The sequence below is a fragment of the Suricata suricatta genome, chromosome 7, assembly GCF_006229205.1.
Source record: "Suricata suricatta isolate VVHF042 chromosome 7, meerkat_22Aug2017_6uvM2_HiC, whole genome shotgun sequence".
In the NCBI taxonomy this organism is placed as follows: Eukaryota; Metazoa; Chordata; class Mammalia; order Carnivora; family Herpestidae; genus Suricata; species Suricata suricatta.
In genome coordinates this window covers 34339432-34356402 of record NC_043706.1, presented here as the reverse complement: position 1 = coordinate 34356402, position 16971 = coordinate 34339432, and the positions used below count along the sequence as shown (strand labels likewise).

The 16971-nt window shown below is 42.5% G+C and overlaps 1 protein-coding gene across 5 annotated transcripts in view; it reads right to left on the bottom strand.

Moving 5' to 3' along the window:
* Positions 1–16971, bottom strand: part of C7H6orf89 (chromosome 7 C6orf89 homolog) — a 36675-nt gene that overhangs the window by 12708 nt on the left and 6996 nt on the right. For 3 of the 5 annotated variants that reach the window (XM_029943590.1, XM_029943592.1, XM_029943593.1), the window contains exons 1-3: positions 16734–16842; positions 6752–6959; positions 5873–6086 (exon numbers count right to left, since the gene is read on the bottom strand). In XM_029943590.1, coding sequence (XP_029799450.1) covers positions 5873–6086; positions 6752–6959; positions 16734–16735 — 424 coding nt within the window. In that variant the 5' untranslated portion in view covers positions 16736–16842. Of the gene's footprint in view, positions 1–5872; positions 6087–6751; positions 6960–16733; positions 16843–16971 lie in introns of those variants that run through there. The other 2 variants (XM_029943591.1, XM_029943594.1) reach the window with 2 other exon arrangements.

The following is a 16971-nucleotide window of genomic DNA, read 5'->3' as shown; positions in this document are numbered from 1 at the left end:
TGGTGCTGTTGATGGGGAATTCAGTGAGTCAACAATATGTATTAAATAAGGTATCTTTAAAAAAAAAGATACATACAACAAAGTCAGGTTTTACTAGGTCACTTGGTAACTATAAGATTTCATTTACATGTGGAATCTAAACAACAACAAAAGCAGCAAGAAACTCAAAATAATAGAGAACAAACTGATGGCTGCCAGAGGGAAGGGGGATGAGAGGGATGGGCAAAATGGGGGCAGGGAGCTGAGAGACACGGGTTTCCAGTTAGGGGATGAGGAAGTCATGAGGATGAAAGGTATGGCACAGGGGACACCATCAGTGGTACCGTATTCGCCTTGTATGGTGACAGGTAGCAGCGACACTGGCGGCGAGCACAGCATAAAGTGCAACAACTTGTACAATCACTATGTTGTACACTTGAAACTAATGCAATATCATACATCATTTATACTTCAATTTAAAAAAATGGACTCTAGAGGCGCCTGGGTGGCTCCGTCGGTGTCCGACTCTTGATTTCAGTTCAAGTCACGATCTCACGGTTCACGAGATCAAGCCTTGCACTGGGGTCCATGCTGACAGTTCAGAGCCTGCTAGGGGTTCTCTCTCTCTCTGCTCCATCCCTGCTCACAAGTGTCTGCTCTCTCTCTCAAAATAAGCTTGAATATATATACACATGTATATATATATATATATATATATATATATATATGCATATATACATATATAAGTGTATACATACATACACTTTAAGTGTATATATATATATACTTTTTAATGGACTCTAAACATGAGACTTTAGGTTAGTCAACCCCCTTGCATTATCAGTCTCCTCATCTTTGGAAGGGACATAAAAATGGTAACTACCTCTGTGACTACTGTGACGGCTGGGAAAACACACAGCATAGTACATGGCACAGTGCTTGACATATTTCTTATTATCATCTCAAATTTTATTTGAAAATAAAACAGTAGGGCATTTTCTGAGGTCTAAGCAGTTTATCTTTGGGCACTAGCCTAGACTCTGCTTCTGTCTTCAGTTGTATGTCACTGAATGATCTACTATTCCCAAAACCGTTGCTGGATCTACTCCAACCTTCCCTCGAAAGTTCATGGATATACAAAGTTCCAATTATGCAGTACAGATCCAGAGAGACACTTTCCCATTGTATATGAGACTGTCTCAGACCTCCTCAACATCAATGGCTGTCATAATTAAAAATTACAGATGCCTAAGGGCACCTGGCTGGGCACCTGGCTGGCTTAGTTGATAGAGCATGAGACTCCTGATCACAGGGTTGTGAGTTCAAGCCCTGTGGTGGATGTAGAGATTAAAAATAAAGTCTTTTTTAAAAAATTGTTTAACGTTTCTTTATTTTTGAGAGAGACAGAGTGTGAGAGGGGGAGGGGCAGAGAAAGAGGAAGACACAGAATCCAAAACAGGCTCCAGGCTCCAAGCTGTCCACACAGAGCCCAATGCAGGGATCGAACCCATGAACCATAAGATTATGACCTGAGCCAAAGTCAGACACTCAACCAACTGAGCCACCCAGGCACCCCAAAAACAAAATCTTTAAAAAAATTACAGAGGTCCAAAGTAAACAAAGTAATTGGGCCTAACATGTAGAGCCTGGCTTGGCTCAGGGCAGAGAGAGCAGACAGTGAGTGTGGTGTGATGGAAAGATGCCAGACTAGAATTAAGAAACAAAGGCTCAAGTGTCAGTTTGACATTTTTAGCTGGATAAGCAAGTTACTTCACCTTCTCCTGTCCTCAATTTTCTCTTTACAAAACAAGGCTATGTACTTGATCAATGCTAAAGTTCCTCTTTAGCTCTAAGACTCAGTGATTATATGGAAGGGTAAAACCCAAGGGGATGGTTGGTAGGATCAAAGTTGATATAAAGATATGAGGTCAGGGTTGGGGGGCACTAAGAATGTGATTGTGAAGGGGAAACTATGGGTTAATCAGATAAAGGAGTACGTCAAACAACAAGTCACACATTACCCATAAGGCTGTAGACTGGGAAGATGAGCTGGCCTGAAGGCCTAGGAAAAGACTAAATGGCCAGATTCTAAATGGCCAGAGCCCGGAGGATGGTTTGTCTTTGGACATGCAATGCCAGCCAATACAACCTTGTTCTGGGGACTAGGGAGCAGAGAGGAAGCATCTGGTGAGCTGAGCCCAGAACTCCAAAATCAAAAGCCAGATTCTTTAGGTATAATGTGTAGCCACACCCTGCTCACAGCAGAGGCTAACAGCTCAGACTCCGAGGACCGGATGCCTGGGTTTGAATCATGGTTCCATGACTTAGTCGCTTTAGGACCTCAGGCAAGTGACCTAATGTCACTGTCCCTTGGTGTCTCCATCCTTACAGGGATAACGTAAAGACTAAATGCAGCAATATATGGAAAGCCTTCAAGTGGGGCCTGGCATCCGGGAAGTACTAAGTAAGCGTCGGCTTATTTATTTTCTGCTCCAGAGTGGGAGGCTGACGTGAGTCACTACATTCTTCTCATCAAGAGGATTCAGGAGCAGGGTTTTTACTTATAAATGTGGATACACCCTGTTGAAGCAGGGTTTCCTACCCAAGGCTGAAACCTAGAAAAAGAACCCCACCTCTGTTGCCTTTTGTTCCCTGGGTGGAGTCAAGAGGAAAAAAGACCAGAGGTCACCACTGATCCCAGCGCGCTCAGTCATTCCCAAGGCGCCACTGCAAGGAGTGTCAGATGACCCGGGGACCTCCGACAGGCCAGCCCTCAGGAAACAATAAGCTTGAGGCCTTTCCTTTAGGGAGCTGAAGCTGCCACGCGGTGTTCCCTCTACATGTGCTTCAAAGGTTTTACTAAGTAACTCGAACTACAAGGCAGTTTGTTGGTACCATGGTGTCAACAAGGATAATTTCTATTTTTTCCTTTTCTAGCCCTCTTACAGGCCCCGCAGTTCCTATCTCTTGTACCTAATTCTCCTCCATATGTTTCTATTTACCCCTTATTATTATCATGTATTCCTTAGTTTCCTTCCAAATGCTATGCAAAATGCTGTTAGTTGTACACGGCCACAGCTTCCTATCACACACAAGGTGATCAATATTCACACTTTTTTTTTAACGTTTATTTATTATGAGAAACAGAGAGAGACAGAGAGTGAGTGGGGGGAGGGGCAGAGAGAGGGGGAGGCACAGAATCCGAAGCAGGCTCCTGGCTCTGAGCTGTCAGCACAGAGCCCGATGTAGGGCTCGAACCCATGAGCGGTGAGATCATGACCTGAGCCGAAGTCGGATGCTCAACTGACTGAGCCACCCAGGCGTGCCAATATCCACACTTATAAGTAAAAGCAGCACTTTAATAGTCAACAACAGTAAAAAGCTAAAAACCACACCCTTCCAATGCTCTCTCTTTCCAACTAAGCTCCAAGAATTCAGTTTCCATCTGCAAGGCAAAATACTCATTTGGAGCGGCCCCAATAGTTAGGCTTGTTGACAGGACGCTAAGATTTCTTGAATTATTGGACTCTGATTTAGAGAGTGAGCAATCATGGTCCATCAACTATCACCTCTTAACTCAATAGTCTAAGGTTCCCCTTACGGGATGGGGAGAAACATAAGTGCCATCAACGTGGTCCTAAAAACTGCTGACTTGATCTCTACGTGCCAGAGAGCAGAAGCTGCCTTTAGGGAGGCCGTGAGAGGAAGACTGGAAAGGAGGCTGAGGCGTTGATGCACGCGAGGAAGCAGCACCAGGCTGGCCTGACACGTTTCTCTGGGTCTTTCCCCCATGTGCTCTGGACCTTTCTGACAGAAGAGTTGGAAACGTCACTTTTTTTTTTTTTTGGTTTTGTTGATGACATTTCAAAAAGACAAGGAAGTTATAGCTGGAATTAAAAACTCTATACATATGAGCTAACCAAAAAAAAACCCCCAAAATAAAAAAAAAACCCCAAAAAACAAAATAAACCTCACAAGGCTTTTTGCTTTACATCATTCCTTCTTCTGATTTTAGTATAATTTTGAAAATTGTTCCATAATTTCTCAAGTGTACAAAAACAGCTTTCAAAGGAGACTCAATACCAGGGATTTTTATGACTGATTAGGTCTTGGCTTAAAGAGTGACATTATAGGGGTATCCGGGGTGGCTCAGTCGGTTAAGTGTCTGACTCTTGATTTCGGCTCCCGTCATGATCTCATGGTCGAGGGATGGGGCCCCATGTAAGGCTCTGCACTGGGCTTGGAGCTTAAGATTCTCTCTCTCTACCCCTCCTCAGCTCTCTCACTCTCTCTTGCGTGTGCTCTCAAAAACAAAAAAAGTTAAAAAAGAAAAAAGAGTAATTATAAAGTACATCTTCCACTAGAAAATTTTTTCTGAACACAACACTGAGGAGAAAACACACTTCCCAAACAGTTTAGATTTCAGTTATGCTGGAATCTAAAATTTTCAGAACAGTTACACAAGAACTCCTATAATACACCTGTGACATTAATTTCCATATTCCTGCATCCAGGCAAATAAGATCGACACCACCAACATAACAAAATCCAGGGCACCTGGGGGGCTCAGTTGGATAAGCATCTGACTCTTGACTTTGGCTCAGGTCATAATCTCACAGTTTGTGAGTTCGAGCCTCACATCAGGCTCCATGCTCACAGCACAGAGCCTGCCTGGGATTCTTTCTCTCTCCCTCTCACTAGCCCTCTCCAGCAATAGCTCACGCAATTTATAAATAAATAAACTTTAAAAAATAAAATAAAATCCCCTCTATTCTTTCTCAAAAAGTAAATTTCAGGGGCGCCTGGGTGGCTCAGTCGGTTAAGCGTCCGACTTCAGCTCAGGTCATGATCTCGAGGTTCATGGGTTCAAGCACTGTGTTGGGCTCTGTGCTGATAGTTCAGAGCCTGGAGCCTGCTTCAGATTCTGTGTCTCCCTCTCTCTCTACCCCTCCCCCGCCTGCACTCTGTCTGTCTGTCTGTCTGTCTCAAAAATAAGTTGACTTGAAATTTACTTTTTTAAAAAATGTGTAGCACATATTATAATCTTTGCAAAAGTAAATTCCTGAAACGGTGTGTCAGACCAGAAATTCCTGTGCTCCCACTGATACACTGTTATTAAATTTAAATGTTTCTTAAAATCACCTTATTGGCAAAACTGCACACTCAGGAGCACTAAGCCTACCGTGAGACAGAGAAAACGCTACAATGAAGAATGCGACAAAGTGGGACAAAACCCAGCCCAGCCCAACAGGCTAAGGCCTATTAGAGGCTCTGGTTAAAAGCAAGCTGGACTCAGATGTTTTCAATAAATCAATAGCTATTTATTAAAATATCGATTATGGATAGGGATCACAGGAGAGAGAAGGGCAGAATAAGATACATTCAAACCGTTCTTATGAACAAAAATACTCATTCCCAGCATGTGTGCTTTGGAATCAGGGAGTTTGAATCTGGCTCCCCCAGAAATGGTTTTCTGGTCTCTGAGCCTCAGTTCCTCAATCTGCAAGACAGGGACAAAAAAAACCCCTATCACACGGAGCTTTAGTGAGGACTGAATTAAATAAGACAAAACTGAGGGGCTCCGGGGTGGCTCAATCAGTTGAGCATCCAACTTCGGCTCAGGTCATGACTTCACAGTTTGTGAGTTTGAGCCCCATGTTGGGCTCTGTGCTGACAGCTTGGAGCCTGGAGCCTGCTTTGGATTCTACGTCTCCCTCCCTGTCTGCCCCTCCCCTGCTCGCTATCTCAACAATAAATAAAACACTAAAAAAAATTTTTTTTTAAAAAGACAAAAGTGGGAAAGTGTCTCTCGTTAGATGTCAGTACATGTTATTTCCTTTCCCATCATGCATGGTCAAAAAAGCTGTGTAAGTAGTAAAATGCAGGATTCTACCTGGAAAGGGTCTGTCTTCATCGCCCCCATGCAGAGGAATGCCCTTATTTTCTGGCATATACTTCTTGGTAATGGGCAAGGACATCAGCCGGATGTGATGAATGAGTGAGCGCCAAGGGTGAGCTCCAGAAAGCACCGGTTCAGGCGGTAATGGGCTGAAAGGTTGAATCACAAAGTAGGCAGTGAGCAAGATTAATCCCAGGGTTACAAGGACCTACAAGGAAAGACAGGAAAATGATTAATAACCGTCCCAGCAAACAAAATAATGCCAAGAAAAAAAAAAGCCTCTTCCACTATTTTCACTCTGCCTTAGGAACTTGTCCATTTTCACAAACAAGCCATTCACATTCATTTTTCTAACCTTTTGTAGTTATAGTTTTTTAATTTTTTAAATTATTATTCCTATTTATTTAATATAATTTATTGTCAAATTGGCTACATTCACTTCTGGATGAAATGCATTTAAAGTTTGAGAACTAGAGGACCACAAGGCTCACTAACCTTCTTTCTTTCTTTTTTTAAAGTAGGCTCTATGCCCAGAGTGGGGCCTGCACTCACAACCCCAAGATCAAGAGTTGCATGTTCTACCGACTGAGGCAGCCAGGCACCCAGCACCAGGCTTCCATTGCATGATGGGGGCTAGGTCCTCCGCTAAAAAGTATATGCAAATACAGTTTAATTATAAATGTCTAGCTTTCATCAAGGAGATTTAACAAAATGGGTCAAATGTCCTAGTAACTCATGGTAACGAGAGCAAAGGCCAACTTATTCACAGAAAAACTAAGGTTTGATGGTGGAATCAGTCAATAGTAACATTTGGGGAGAAGGCTGAAGAGTTTGTGTTGTTTAAGGTATCTCCAAGTGAAAACACATTTTTACCTTATACACGGCTATCAGGAGAGGATACTGGGGTGGTCCCCTCTGAGGTTCATTCTTTTCCAGCAGCTGTCTGATAAATTTTTCAATTGCCTTCTCTGACATGCCACATTGATGGCCTGTCTGTCTCACCAAATCAACAGTCTCTGAAAGTTTGTCATAAATGCTGAGCTCGTTGGCAGCAAGATCCATGTCTTCCCATACAAAATCCCTGGAAGAAAGAGAGTAAATGTAAAAAGAAAGACGGTTTCTTTAAACTACCTCCCTCCTCAAAGTTACTTCCTTTTCAAAAAATTTCTTATGTTTATTTAATTTTAAGCGAGAAAGAGCATCAACAGGGGAGGAGCAGAGAGAGGGAGACACAGAATCCGAAGTAGGCTCCAGGCTCTGAGCTGTCAGCACAGAGCCTGATCCAGGGCTCGAACTCAAGAACCATGAGATCATGAAGTCGGACGCTTAACAGACTGAGCCACCCAGGCATCCCAAAGCTACTTCTTTTAGAACAGAGCTTTATGGGGGCGCCTGGGTGGCTCAGTCGGTTAAGCCTCCGACTTCGGCTCAGGTCAGATCTCACGTTCGTGGGTTTGAGCCCCGTGTCAGGCTCTGTGCTGATAGCTAGCTCAGAGCCTGGAGCCTGCTTCCGGTTCTGTGTCCTTCTCTCTCTGGCCCTTCCCCTCTCATGCTCTATCTCTCTCTGTATCAAAAATAAATAAAACATTAAAAAAAAAAAAAAGAGAACAGAGCTTTATGACCAACTGTGGGGAAAGACCAGCCTCATGTTTTCCCTAATCCACTGCTTTTGCAGAACATAATGAATGTCTAGACGAGGTCAAGTTACTGCTACACAGCTTTAAAGTGTTCCTTAATAGTGGGCTAATAACACACAGTTTACTGGTTCCCAAACACTTTGAGGAGCACTAATCTATAGCACAATAAATGTCTACTGAGACTCTGAAACACTCGTGCCATCCAAAAGGATTACTGAGACCAATCACAGGAGGTCTGCTACCGGTAATGTACTTAAATAAAAAGAAATGTAATAGGGAGTGCTGATGATCCATTATTTCTTTGCATTTGTATTAGATACATCTTTTAGCAACATAGGAGGAACTAATCACCACAAGCGTGCTGACACGCTTTGCTCCTGGCAGAGCCAGAATTTCAGGCAACACAAAAACCACGGAACTGGGACTCCCCAGACCTTGCCAGCTACAGTCCTCACACTTTTCTGAAAATACAGTTTTAGACGTAAAGAGCATTTTACTTGCATTACATATACTCAAAATACCTAAGATCTTTAACTAATTTCAAAATTCAATTTGTTCTCAAAGTTACTTTTAAAAAATTCTTTTAAATGTTTATTTTTGAGAGAGAGACAGAATGTGAGCGATGGGGCGGGGAGGTGTGGGGGGGAGTAGAGAGCGAGAGAGGGAGACACAGAATCTGAGGCAGGCTCCAGACTCTGAGCTGTAAGCACAGACCCCGATGTAGGGCTCGAATTCATGAACTGTGAGATGGTGATCTGAGCTGAGGTCAGAGGCTTAACCCAGGTACCCCTGTTCTCATAGTTACTTTAAAGCCAAATTGTTTCATAGCGGCCACAGAAGAAAAGGTAGAAACTAAAGTGGCAGAGTAGAATACTCTCTTCTAACATTTGTAAAATGCAATCAAATCATTCTTTTTAAAAAAGTGCTTGTGTTATAAAACGATTATTTTCTATCACTTACCAAAGGAAAAACAGTACTTGGGATTTATGCTCTTTTATTGGTCTCTCTCCCTTTTTCCCCCCTTAAATGTAGAAGTCGTCTTATTTCACATACTTCATGCCCGAAGTGTTTCTAACCCCAGAAAACACTGTGGTACAACTCTAGTTTTTCAGTAAGGAGATGCTGCCACCTGTAGAGGTGAAGACATCGCGGACAATGGTCCTGCAGCTCGGCAGAGGAAAGCAAGCCCCTCAGCCTGTCTCCCCTTCCAGCAGCCATCCGATACTGATGGTTTAGTCCTTGTTAGGACTTTAACCCTTTGGCTCACTCATTCTTAAGTGTGACTCCACACTGGAATCACCAGGAGAGTTTTTAATGAATGCTCATACCAGGGCCTCAACCCAAACCAATAAAATACAATACTGGATTTCCAATGGTGAATTAACAGGCAGGTAATCTAGACTGAAGAATTGGTTGGGGGAGGGGTGGAAACCCCTACATGCTAGGCGGCTAAATCCCTTACCCAAACTCTTTGCTTCTGCTCAGACTGCGTTCATCCTAGCTCATGTAGGCTTTCATTTCAAGGTTTAGATAAAAGGATGGTGTGAACTCTATTTAAAAATGTGTATTTTCAACAAATGGTGCTGGGACAACTAGATATCTACATGCAAAAGAATGAAGTAGGACCCTTTCTTCTACCTACACAAAAATTAACTCAAAATGTATCAAAGACATAAACTTAAAAGCTAAAACTATAAACTCTTAGAAGAAAAAAGTAGGGGGAAAAAATCTTCATGACACTGCATTAGGCAATGGCTTCTGAGATATGGCACCAAAAGCATGTGCAGCAAAAGAAAAAAACTGGACATTAAAAATTGAACAATTTTTTTGCTGCAGATTGTAACTTTTAGGAAAGTGAAATGACAACCCACAGAATAGGGGAAAATATATGCAAACCATGTTTCTGATAAGAGAATGGTATTCAGAGTGCATAAAGAATTATTACAACTCAATAATAAAAAGACAACCCAATTTCAAAATGGGCAAAGGAGGTGAAGTGACATTTCTTCAAAGAAGATACATGAATGGCCAATAAGCTCAGGAAAAGATGTTCAACATCATTAACCATCAGGGAAATAATCACAAGTCAAGACCATAATGAGACACCACTTCACAACCATTGGGATGGCTACAATCAAAAGGTCAGATGGCTCAGTAGATTAAGCATCGACTCTTGGTTTTGGTTCAGGTCATGATCTCACAGTTGGTGAGTTCGAGTCCCACATCAAGCTGTGCGCTGACAGTGCTAAGCCTACTTGGGATTCTGTCTCTCTCTCTCCCTCTCTGTCACTCCCGCAGTCTCTCTCTCTCACACTCTCAATATAAATAAACTTAAAAAAAAAAAGTCAGATAATAAGTTGGGAAAGATATTGAACATCTGGAACCCTTGAACACTGCTGATGGGAATATAAAATGGTGCATCTGCTTTGGGAAACAGTTTGACAGTTTCTCAGAAACTTAAACATAGAGTTACCATATGATCCAGCAATTGCCCTTTTTAAGTATGAACCACCAAAGAGAACTTAAAACATATTTCCTCATGAAAACTTATACATGGATATCCAAGCAGCCTTATTTGTAACAATTCAAAAATAAAGCAATCCAAATGTTCATGAACTACTAAATGGATAGATAAAATGTGGTATATCCATACAATGGAATATTATTGAATAAAAAAGAATAAAGTATTATACATACACCACAACACAGGTGAACCTTGAAAACATTAAACTAAGTGGAAGAAGACAGTCAAAAAAGATCATTTTATAAGACTGCATTAATAAAATGCAAAAAGTCAAGAATAAAGGCAATCTAGAGACAGGAAGTAGATTAGTTAGTGGTTATGCAGGGAACAGAGTGGAGAAGAATGGGGAGTGACCATCAGCAGACTAGGATTTCTTTCTAGAGTGACAAAAATGTTCTAAACTTAAATTGTGGTGACAACTGCACAACTCTGTGAATATACTAAAAACCACAGAATTGAACATTTCAAATGGGTGTATTTTATGGCATATAAATTAAATCTCAGTAAAGATGCTTTTAAAATGTATATTTATAGAATTTGAACTTACCCTTGTTTGGCATTTATTAAACTATACTGTTAGGATTTGGGCTAAGTCACTTGGTCTATTTCCTCACCTAAAAAAATAAAAGGATTGAACTAAGAGGTTTCCAAAGTCCCCTCTAGCTCTAAAATTGTAAGGGTATAGGAAGGCTTTGGGAAGTAGAAAAACTTCAGTTCATTAGAAACTGAAGACTGATGTCCAATTACATTCCTAAATTATTACTTCCTGTTGTGCCAATCTATGAGCCAGGCACCATGCTAAGCACTCAAGAAACATTATCTTCGTAAATCATCACAGCAATCCCAAAAGGTAGGTGTGATTTTTTTATTAAGTTTTGAATCTTAATTCCAGTATAGTTAACATACAGTATTCTGTTGATTTCAGGGTACAGCACAGTGATTCAACAACTCTGTACATTATACAGTGCTCATCATAAGTGTACTCTTAATCCCCTTTACCTACCTCACCCATCCCCCCACCCCCACCAACCTCCCCTCTGGCAACCACCAGTTGTTCTCTATAGCTGAATCTGTGTCTTGGTTTGTCTCTCCCTTTGCTTTTTGTTTTGTCAAAAGGTAGTTGTGATTAATCCCATCTCACAGATGTTGAAACTAAGGCTCAGAAAGCTTCCATAACTTGCCAGGATGTGAAGTCAAGTGCGCCTGACTTGCAGGCTGATGCTTTAACCTAACCAGGCATGCTGCCTCCCTGACCGAGTAGTCTCCTATTCTGAGCTGGCAGTTTAGAAACCACAATACCGTGTCCCTCGATTATCACAACTGAGTGGCTGCGAACTGGGAAAGTGATCAACTACAGAGGTTCCTGGAAGAAGAATAAAGCAATAACTTATGACAACATTGTTCACATCTTGATTTGGGGACTACTGTTTCCGCAGACAGTGTTTTTTCTGTTGAAGTTAACAAAGATATCCCAAGCAAGGAAAATGTTCGTTCAAACAAACTACAATAAATTACCCTACAAAAGCCCAGTCAAAATCCACTAAAACTCAGTAAAGGACCAGAAAAGAGAGCAGGGAGAATTCTGGAAGATTCCAGTGAAAAATTCTGAAAAGCGCTGGAAGGTGGGGCACGTGTAGTATCCCCCAGGCGGACGTGAACATCACACTGGTGTGCCTTTAGGAGAACCAGGAAGGGAACGGAAGAGCAGTGAGGCTCAAAGGAGACCCAAATATCCTCCCCATTTCTGATTATTTCACAACCTTTGTAAACCTCTGCCTACTTTCAGGACACATAAAAACCTCACTAAGCCTCCAGTCTGTATTGTAAAAACAGTAGGTTTTCTTTTCTTTCTTTTTCTTTTTTTTTGTAATTCAAGTATACAATGATATTATGATACTGAATACATTTTTGCAAGCTGCCCATCCTTCTTCCTTGAGATTCTGACATATTTCCGGAGTTACTGGAAGGGTCTTTACTAATAATTTCATAAAGTTTCTAAGAGCACGTGGGGACCTACATAATAAGCCCTCCTTTTGGCTTTGGGTAGATCAGTGGTCCTCAGCTGGGGACAATTCTGGACAGGGACATTTGGAAAGTCTGGAGACATTCTGATGGTCACACTTGAGGGGTACTGGCATCTGGTAGATAAGAGGCCAATTAAGCACACACACAAAAATCTTGTCCCTTTGGGCTGGGATTTCATACCAGCAAAGCAGCTCCCTTGCAGAGATCTGGAAGTCAGCCTTCAACACAAGGATTTGTATTAAAAAAAACAAAATGAAACAGAAAACCCCCTCAAACACAAAGTCATGGCTAAGCATCAAGTACGAGGGGACTGACTGAAATCAGCTGAGCAAGACAATTCCTTTATCCCCAGAAAGAAAGAAGACCCAACTCTAGCAGGGATGAGCTCTGCCACAGAGGGAAGTTCCAAAGAGTGAGCTTGACTCTTAACCTGCAAAGGCACGGGCAGGGTCACTAGCAGAATTATAAAAACCAAGGGCTCCTGCATCACCCGAGACATCATGAAGAGCCAGAATCTCTGGGAGTGGGATGAAGGCGCAGAAGTATTCAAACTCTTCCCTGTTGAGGAAAGGCATACACCCCCAATTAGGAGACACTGCTTTAGCACAGCAGTTCTTCAACTAGGGGTGACTCTGCTCCCCAGGGGACATATGGCAAGGTCTGAGCCATTTCTGATTGTCAAAAGCGGAGGAACACTCCTGGTGTGTCATGGGTGAAGACTGAACATTCCACCACAAAGAAGTGTCCCACTCAAAATGTTAAGAGTGCTGAGGTTAAAACATTCTGCTTTGAAGGGAGGCCGGGGGGAGGGGGTGATACACCAGGAGGCTGTTCACTTCTCAAGGAGCATCTCAGGAAGAGGAGGAAGCCACTGACAGCTCTGATGAGATGTTCTCCACAATTCCTTCTGAGTCTCAGTCTAGGAAAAGAACAGGACAGAGGCATAACTGACAGAATGACTCTAACAGAACTTACAACAGAAATGTTTGTTTACAGCAGAAAACAGGTTAAGAGGTCAGACTAAACGTAAACCTCTCCTTTGTCCTGTTTAATACAGAACTCCTTTAGAGTTACAAGTATGTCCTAAACACTGATTTGACATCCTTGCCCTGGAGGTGTTCAGCTTTTCAAACTAAACAGCTGGACCAGCTAGACAACTCTAAGGTGCAATATAGAGGCTTCGAGCTAAAACACAGGAGGGTGGGGTGCCTGGGGGGCTCAGACTCTTGAATTTGGCTCAGGTCATGATCCCAGGGTCATGTGACTGAGCCCCAAGGTGGGCTCTGTGCTGAGCATGGAGTCTGCTAAAGACGCCTCTCTCTCCCTCCCCCCCCGCCCCGCTTACATGCTCTCTCTCTAGAACAAATAAAAATAAATAAGCTTTATTTATTTCTACCTGCTCCTATCCTCACCTTTTCCAGTTTCTACCATTAAAAAAAAAAAAATCCTTTCTCTCTAGAATTCCAGTGCTTGTGATCTCCCTTCAGAGCCAAGTTCCTTAAAAAAAATAAATAAATAAAGGCATCATTTTACCTTTGTGTTTCTAAGGTCTCCATTTGTTTATTAACCATTGAAATCATATTTCTGACCCCCTGACAACACTAATACAGCTCTCGCTCAGGTCACCAATGGCTCTCTACACGCCAAGTCTAAAGAACATTTTCTCAATTATCACCTTAACTGATCTCTCCACAGAAGTTGCTGTTGCCAGCCATTTCCTCCCTCAAAGGCTCTCAAACCTTGGCACAATCCTCTTTTCTCAGAGACTGTACCCTGAGTGCTGGTATGCACCGCAGTTGTCCTTGATCGTCTCATTCCCTCCCTGGCTTTAACCACCAGCTATTAGTGATTTCCACATCAGACCCAGCCACCTGTTTACGTACCAGACACTCTGGCAGAAATTTCCTTCTGCTTCCTATGTAATGTGTCCATAACGGACTTACCATTTTCCCCCTGCAACCCATTTCTCCTACCATATTCAGTTTTGCAATTAATGGAAACACTAGTTCTCCATATTTAAAACACCTTCTCCTTTTCCTTTTTCATCACCGCCAATGAACCAATCACTAAATCCTCGATTCTATCCCCTGTGTAGTTCCCACATTCATCATCTTCTTGGTTCTACATTAATGGCAGTCAAGGCCCTTAACATCTCCCCCAGGAACCATCACAAAAATATATTTAATCTCTACCCTGCCAGTTCTTCTCCTCTCTGATCCATCCTCTACTTTCCCCACAAATTATTTTACTGAAACAAATCAGCTAGTGTTGTCTATTTAAAGCAACTGCTTTGAATCCCCATACCCTGCTGTGGAACAATTTAGCAAGGTGGTTAAGAAGGCAAATGGACTTGGGGGCGGGGGCGACTGGGTGGCTCAGTCGGATAAGCGTCCAACTTCAGCTCAGGTCATGATCTCACGGCTTGTGAGTTCGATTCCCGTGTCAGGCTCTGCGCTGACAGCTCAGAGCCTAGAAACTGTTTCTGATTCTGTGTCTTCTTCTCTCTGCCCCTTTCTCGCTCATGCTCTGTCTCTTTCTCTCAAAAACAATAAATGTTGAAAAAATAAATAAATAAAGCAAATGGACTTGGAAAAAGCTGAATACAGATACCTGATCTTCCACCTACTACTGTATAGCCACAAAATACTACTTAATCTAAGCCTCTGGGTTTCCATTATTTTACAAAACAGGGATAATTGTGTCTTTCCAACACTCCTGTGAAGGGATTACAAGATAATGAATGTAAAACAGTTGTCCCAATACCCAAATTTAATACTCTTAATTTCAGTAAGATGAAGTCCAAATTACTTAGCCTCCCAATACGACCTGGTTACTGCCCACCAGTTCAGCCTCATTTCCTAGTTCTTCCTCACATTTCTCATTGCCATATCATTTTACATCATTTTGCTTTTGTACAAATAATTTTCTCTGCCCACAAAGTCTAGCCCCCATGCTTTTCCAATCAGGTAACTCCTTATGCCAGCCTTTATGTTTGTCCTTTGAACCTTAAACACAACTCTGATCACTTTGTATTATACCTATTTCCGTGTCTCCTCACACTAAATTGATCCTTATGCTAAAAACAAAAACAGGCCAAAAATGGTGTCTGTCACTTAGGTTAAGGCACCAAGTCAGTAAACCAAAACTTAACATCTAACCTAACTGCAGTTTCAAATCCCTTGGAAATGTGACTTTAACCAGTCGACATGGAATTTCCTGGTTGGTGCTAGAAAATTTACTGATACACTCCCTCCATACCCCCTTAGAATGACCTTGCCTAAAAAACTGGCAATGCCTAAAAAAAAAAAATTAATTTCCTTTACTCCACTCTCTACCTTTAAAAACCTCCTTTTCTATAGACTTTTAGGAGTTCCTCTCTATTTGTTAGATGGGATGCTGCCTGATTCATGATTTAATTAAGGCAATTAGATCTTCAAAATGTACTCATATGAATTTTGTTTATGTTTAACACTTGAAAGCAGAGATAAGTGGAGAAAATAACAACAGAAGAAATTAACAACAGACATGGAAATTCACTTCAGAGTCAGGGAACCTGATCAATGTCGTCTGAACAAATTTATAGAAAGCCCCTGATGTAATCATTCTGTTCCAAACTAATTTAACTAATGGTTTATTCATTTTACCATTTACTCTTATTTTTAAAAATACATCAACCTAAGGAGGGTTTAGGTGAGCAGATTAGGAACCTCTCATTTAGACAATCTCTGTGGCAATGTAGGGTAGCTTGTTAGAGGAAGAGGGATTCAGACTGGCCCTTGAAAATTGTTCGGTTCAAAGCAGAAAGGGCCTGACATGGACACTCTCTGGCATGCAACTTGGACTGCATGAATTTTAGTCAAAGTTCAATATAGCAAAGTTGAATTTAAGTTAAAGGATGTTGCTCTTTAGAGAGAAATTGTGATAAACCGCAGATAAAACAGAATTTTATTAATGGAGAAATGCCCATAGAGGATTCCACCATGGGAACAACCAAACGAGCAACCTGAAAAAGAATAGTTAAGAATCGAGGAGTAGTTTTCTATTATAAAGTGATGACTAAATACTTCAAATGTGCTCGCGAATACCAAGACTACGGGAGCTCTTAACTAGGAAAAGGTGTGACCAACAGGGTTAGTGGTTATCAAACACAACGGAACACTAGGCAGGACATTTCTGTAGCAAAAAGTGATTACCAACAGCTTATTATCGGGTCAATAAATCAAGTCATGCAACTTCCTGAACTTCTACAAGCTATGTTTATCACATCCAATTCCACATTTTATTAGAATATGTTTCGAAGGGGGTCCGGGAATCTACTCTCAACATACCAGAAAAATTAAGATATCTGTCAAAAGAGCAGTGAAATCTAGACTTGGCTAGCACCAGTGGTGTTCTGGACACCGCTGTGACACCTGCGAAACAAGTTCAAACAGGGTCGACCTCGCTTCGCTCTGCCCCGCGGAGCCAAGGGAAAGACGTTTGATAGGAGTCGACCCTGGGGCAGCTGCCGGCGGTGCTGTCGGTCCCCGCGAAACCCCAGAGGCTCAGAGAATAGGTTTGCGCATGGGCGAGAGGAAAAGGGCTGCGCGAGGGTGTCAGAGACGGGAGCGGCGGCGAGACTGTCACAGGGCGGCCTCCCCCCTCCCGGGTTCGGGTCCCAGGGACTCACATGCGGGGCCCGCGCCCCCTCGGGGACTGCAGCCTCCGAGCGAGGAGGGTGAGCCGCCAACTTCCTGCTTCCGGGCGCGCGACCCGGAAGCAACTCCCACGCCACAGCCGAGGCCGCGCCTGCCGGGGCAGCCCCTTCTTCACGCCGCGCTTTTGCGTCAGAAACAGAACCTGAGACTTGGCTGAGCGCGCGCGCGAACTCCCGCGAGATCTGGAGGGCGCGGGTTCCTGCTCCCCCT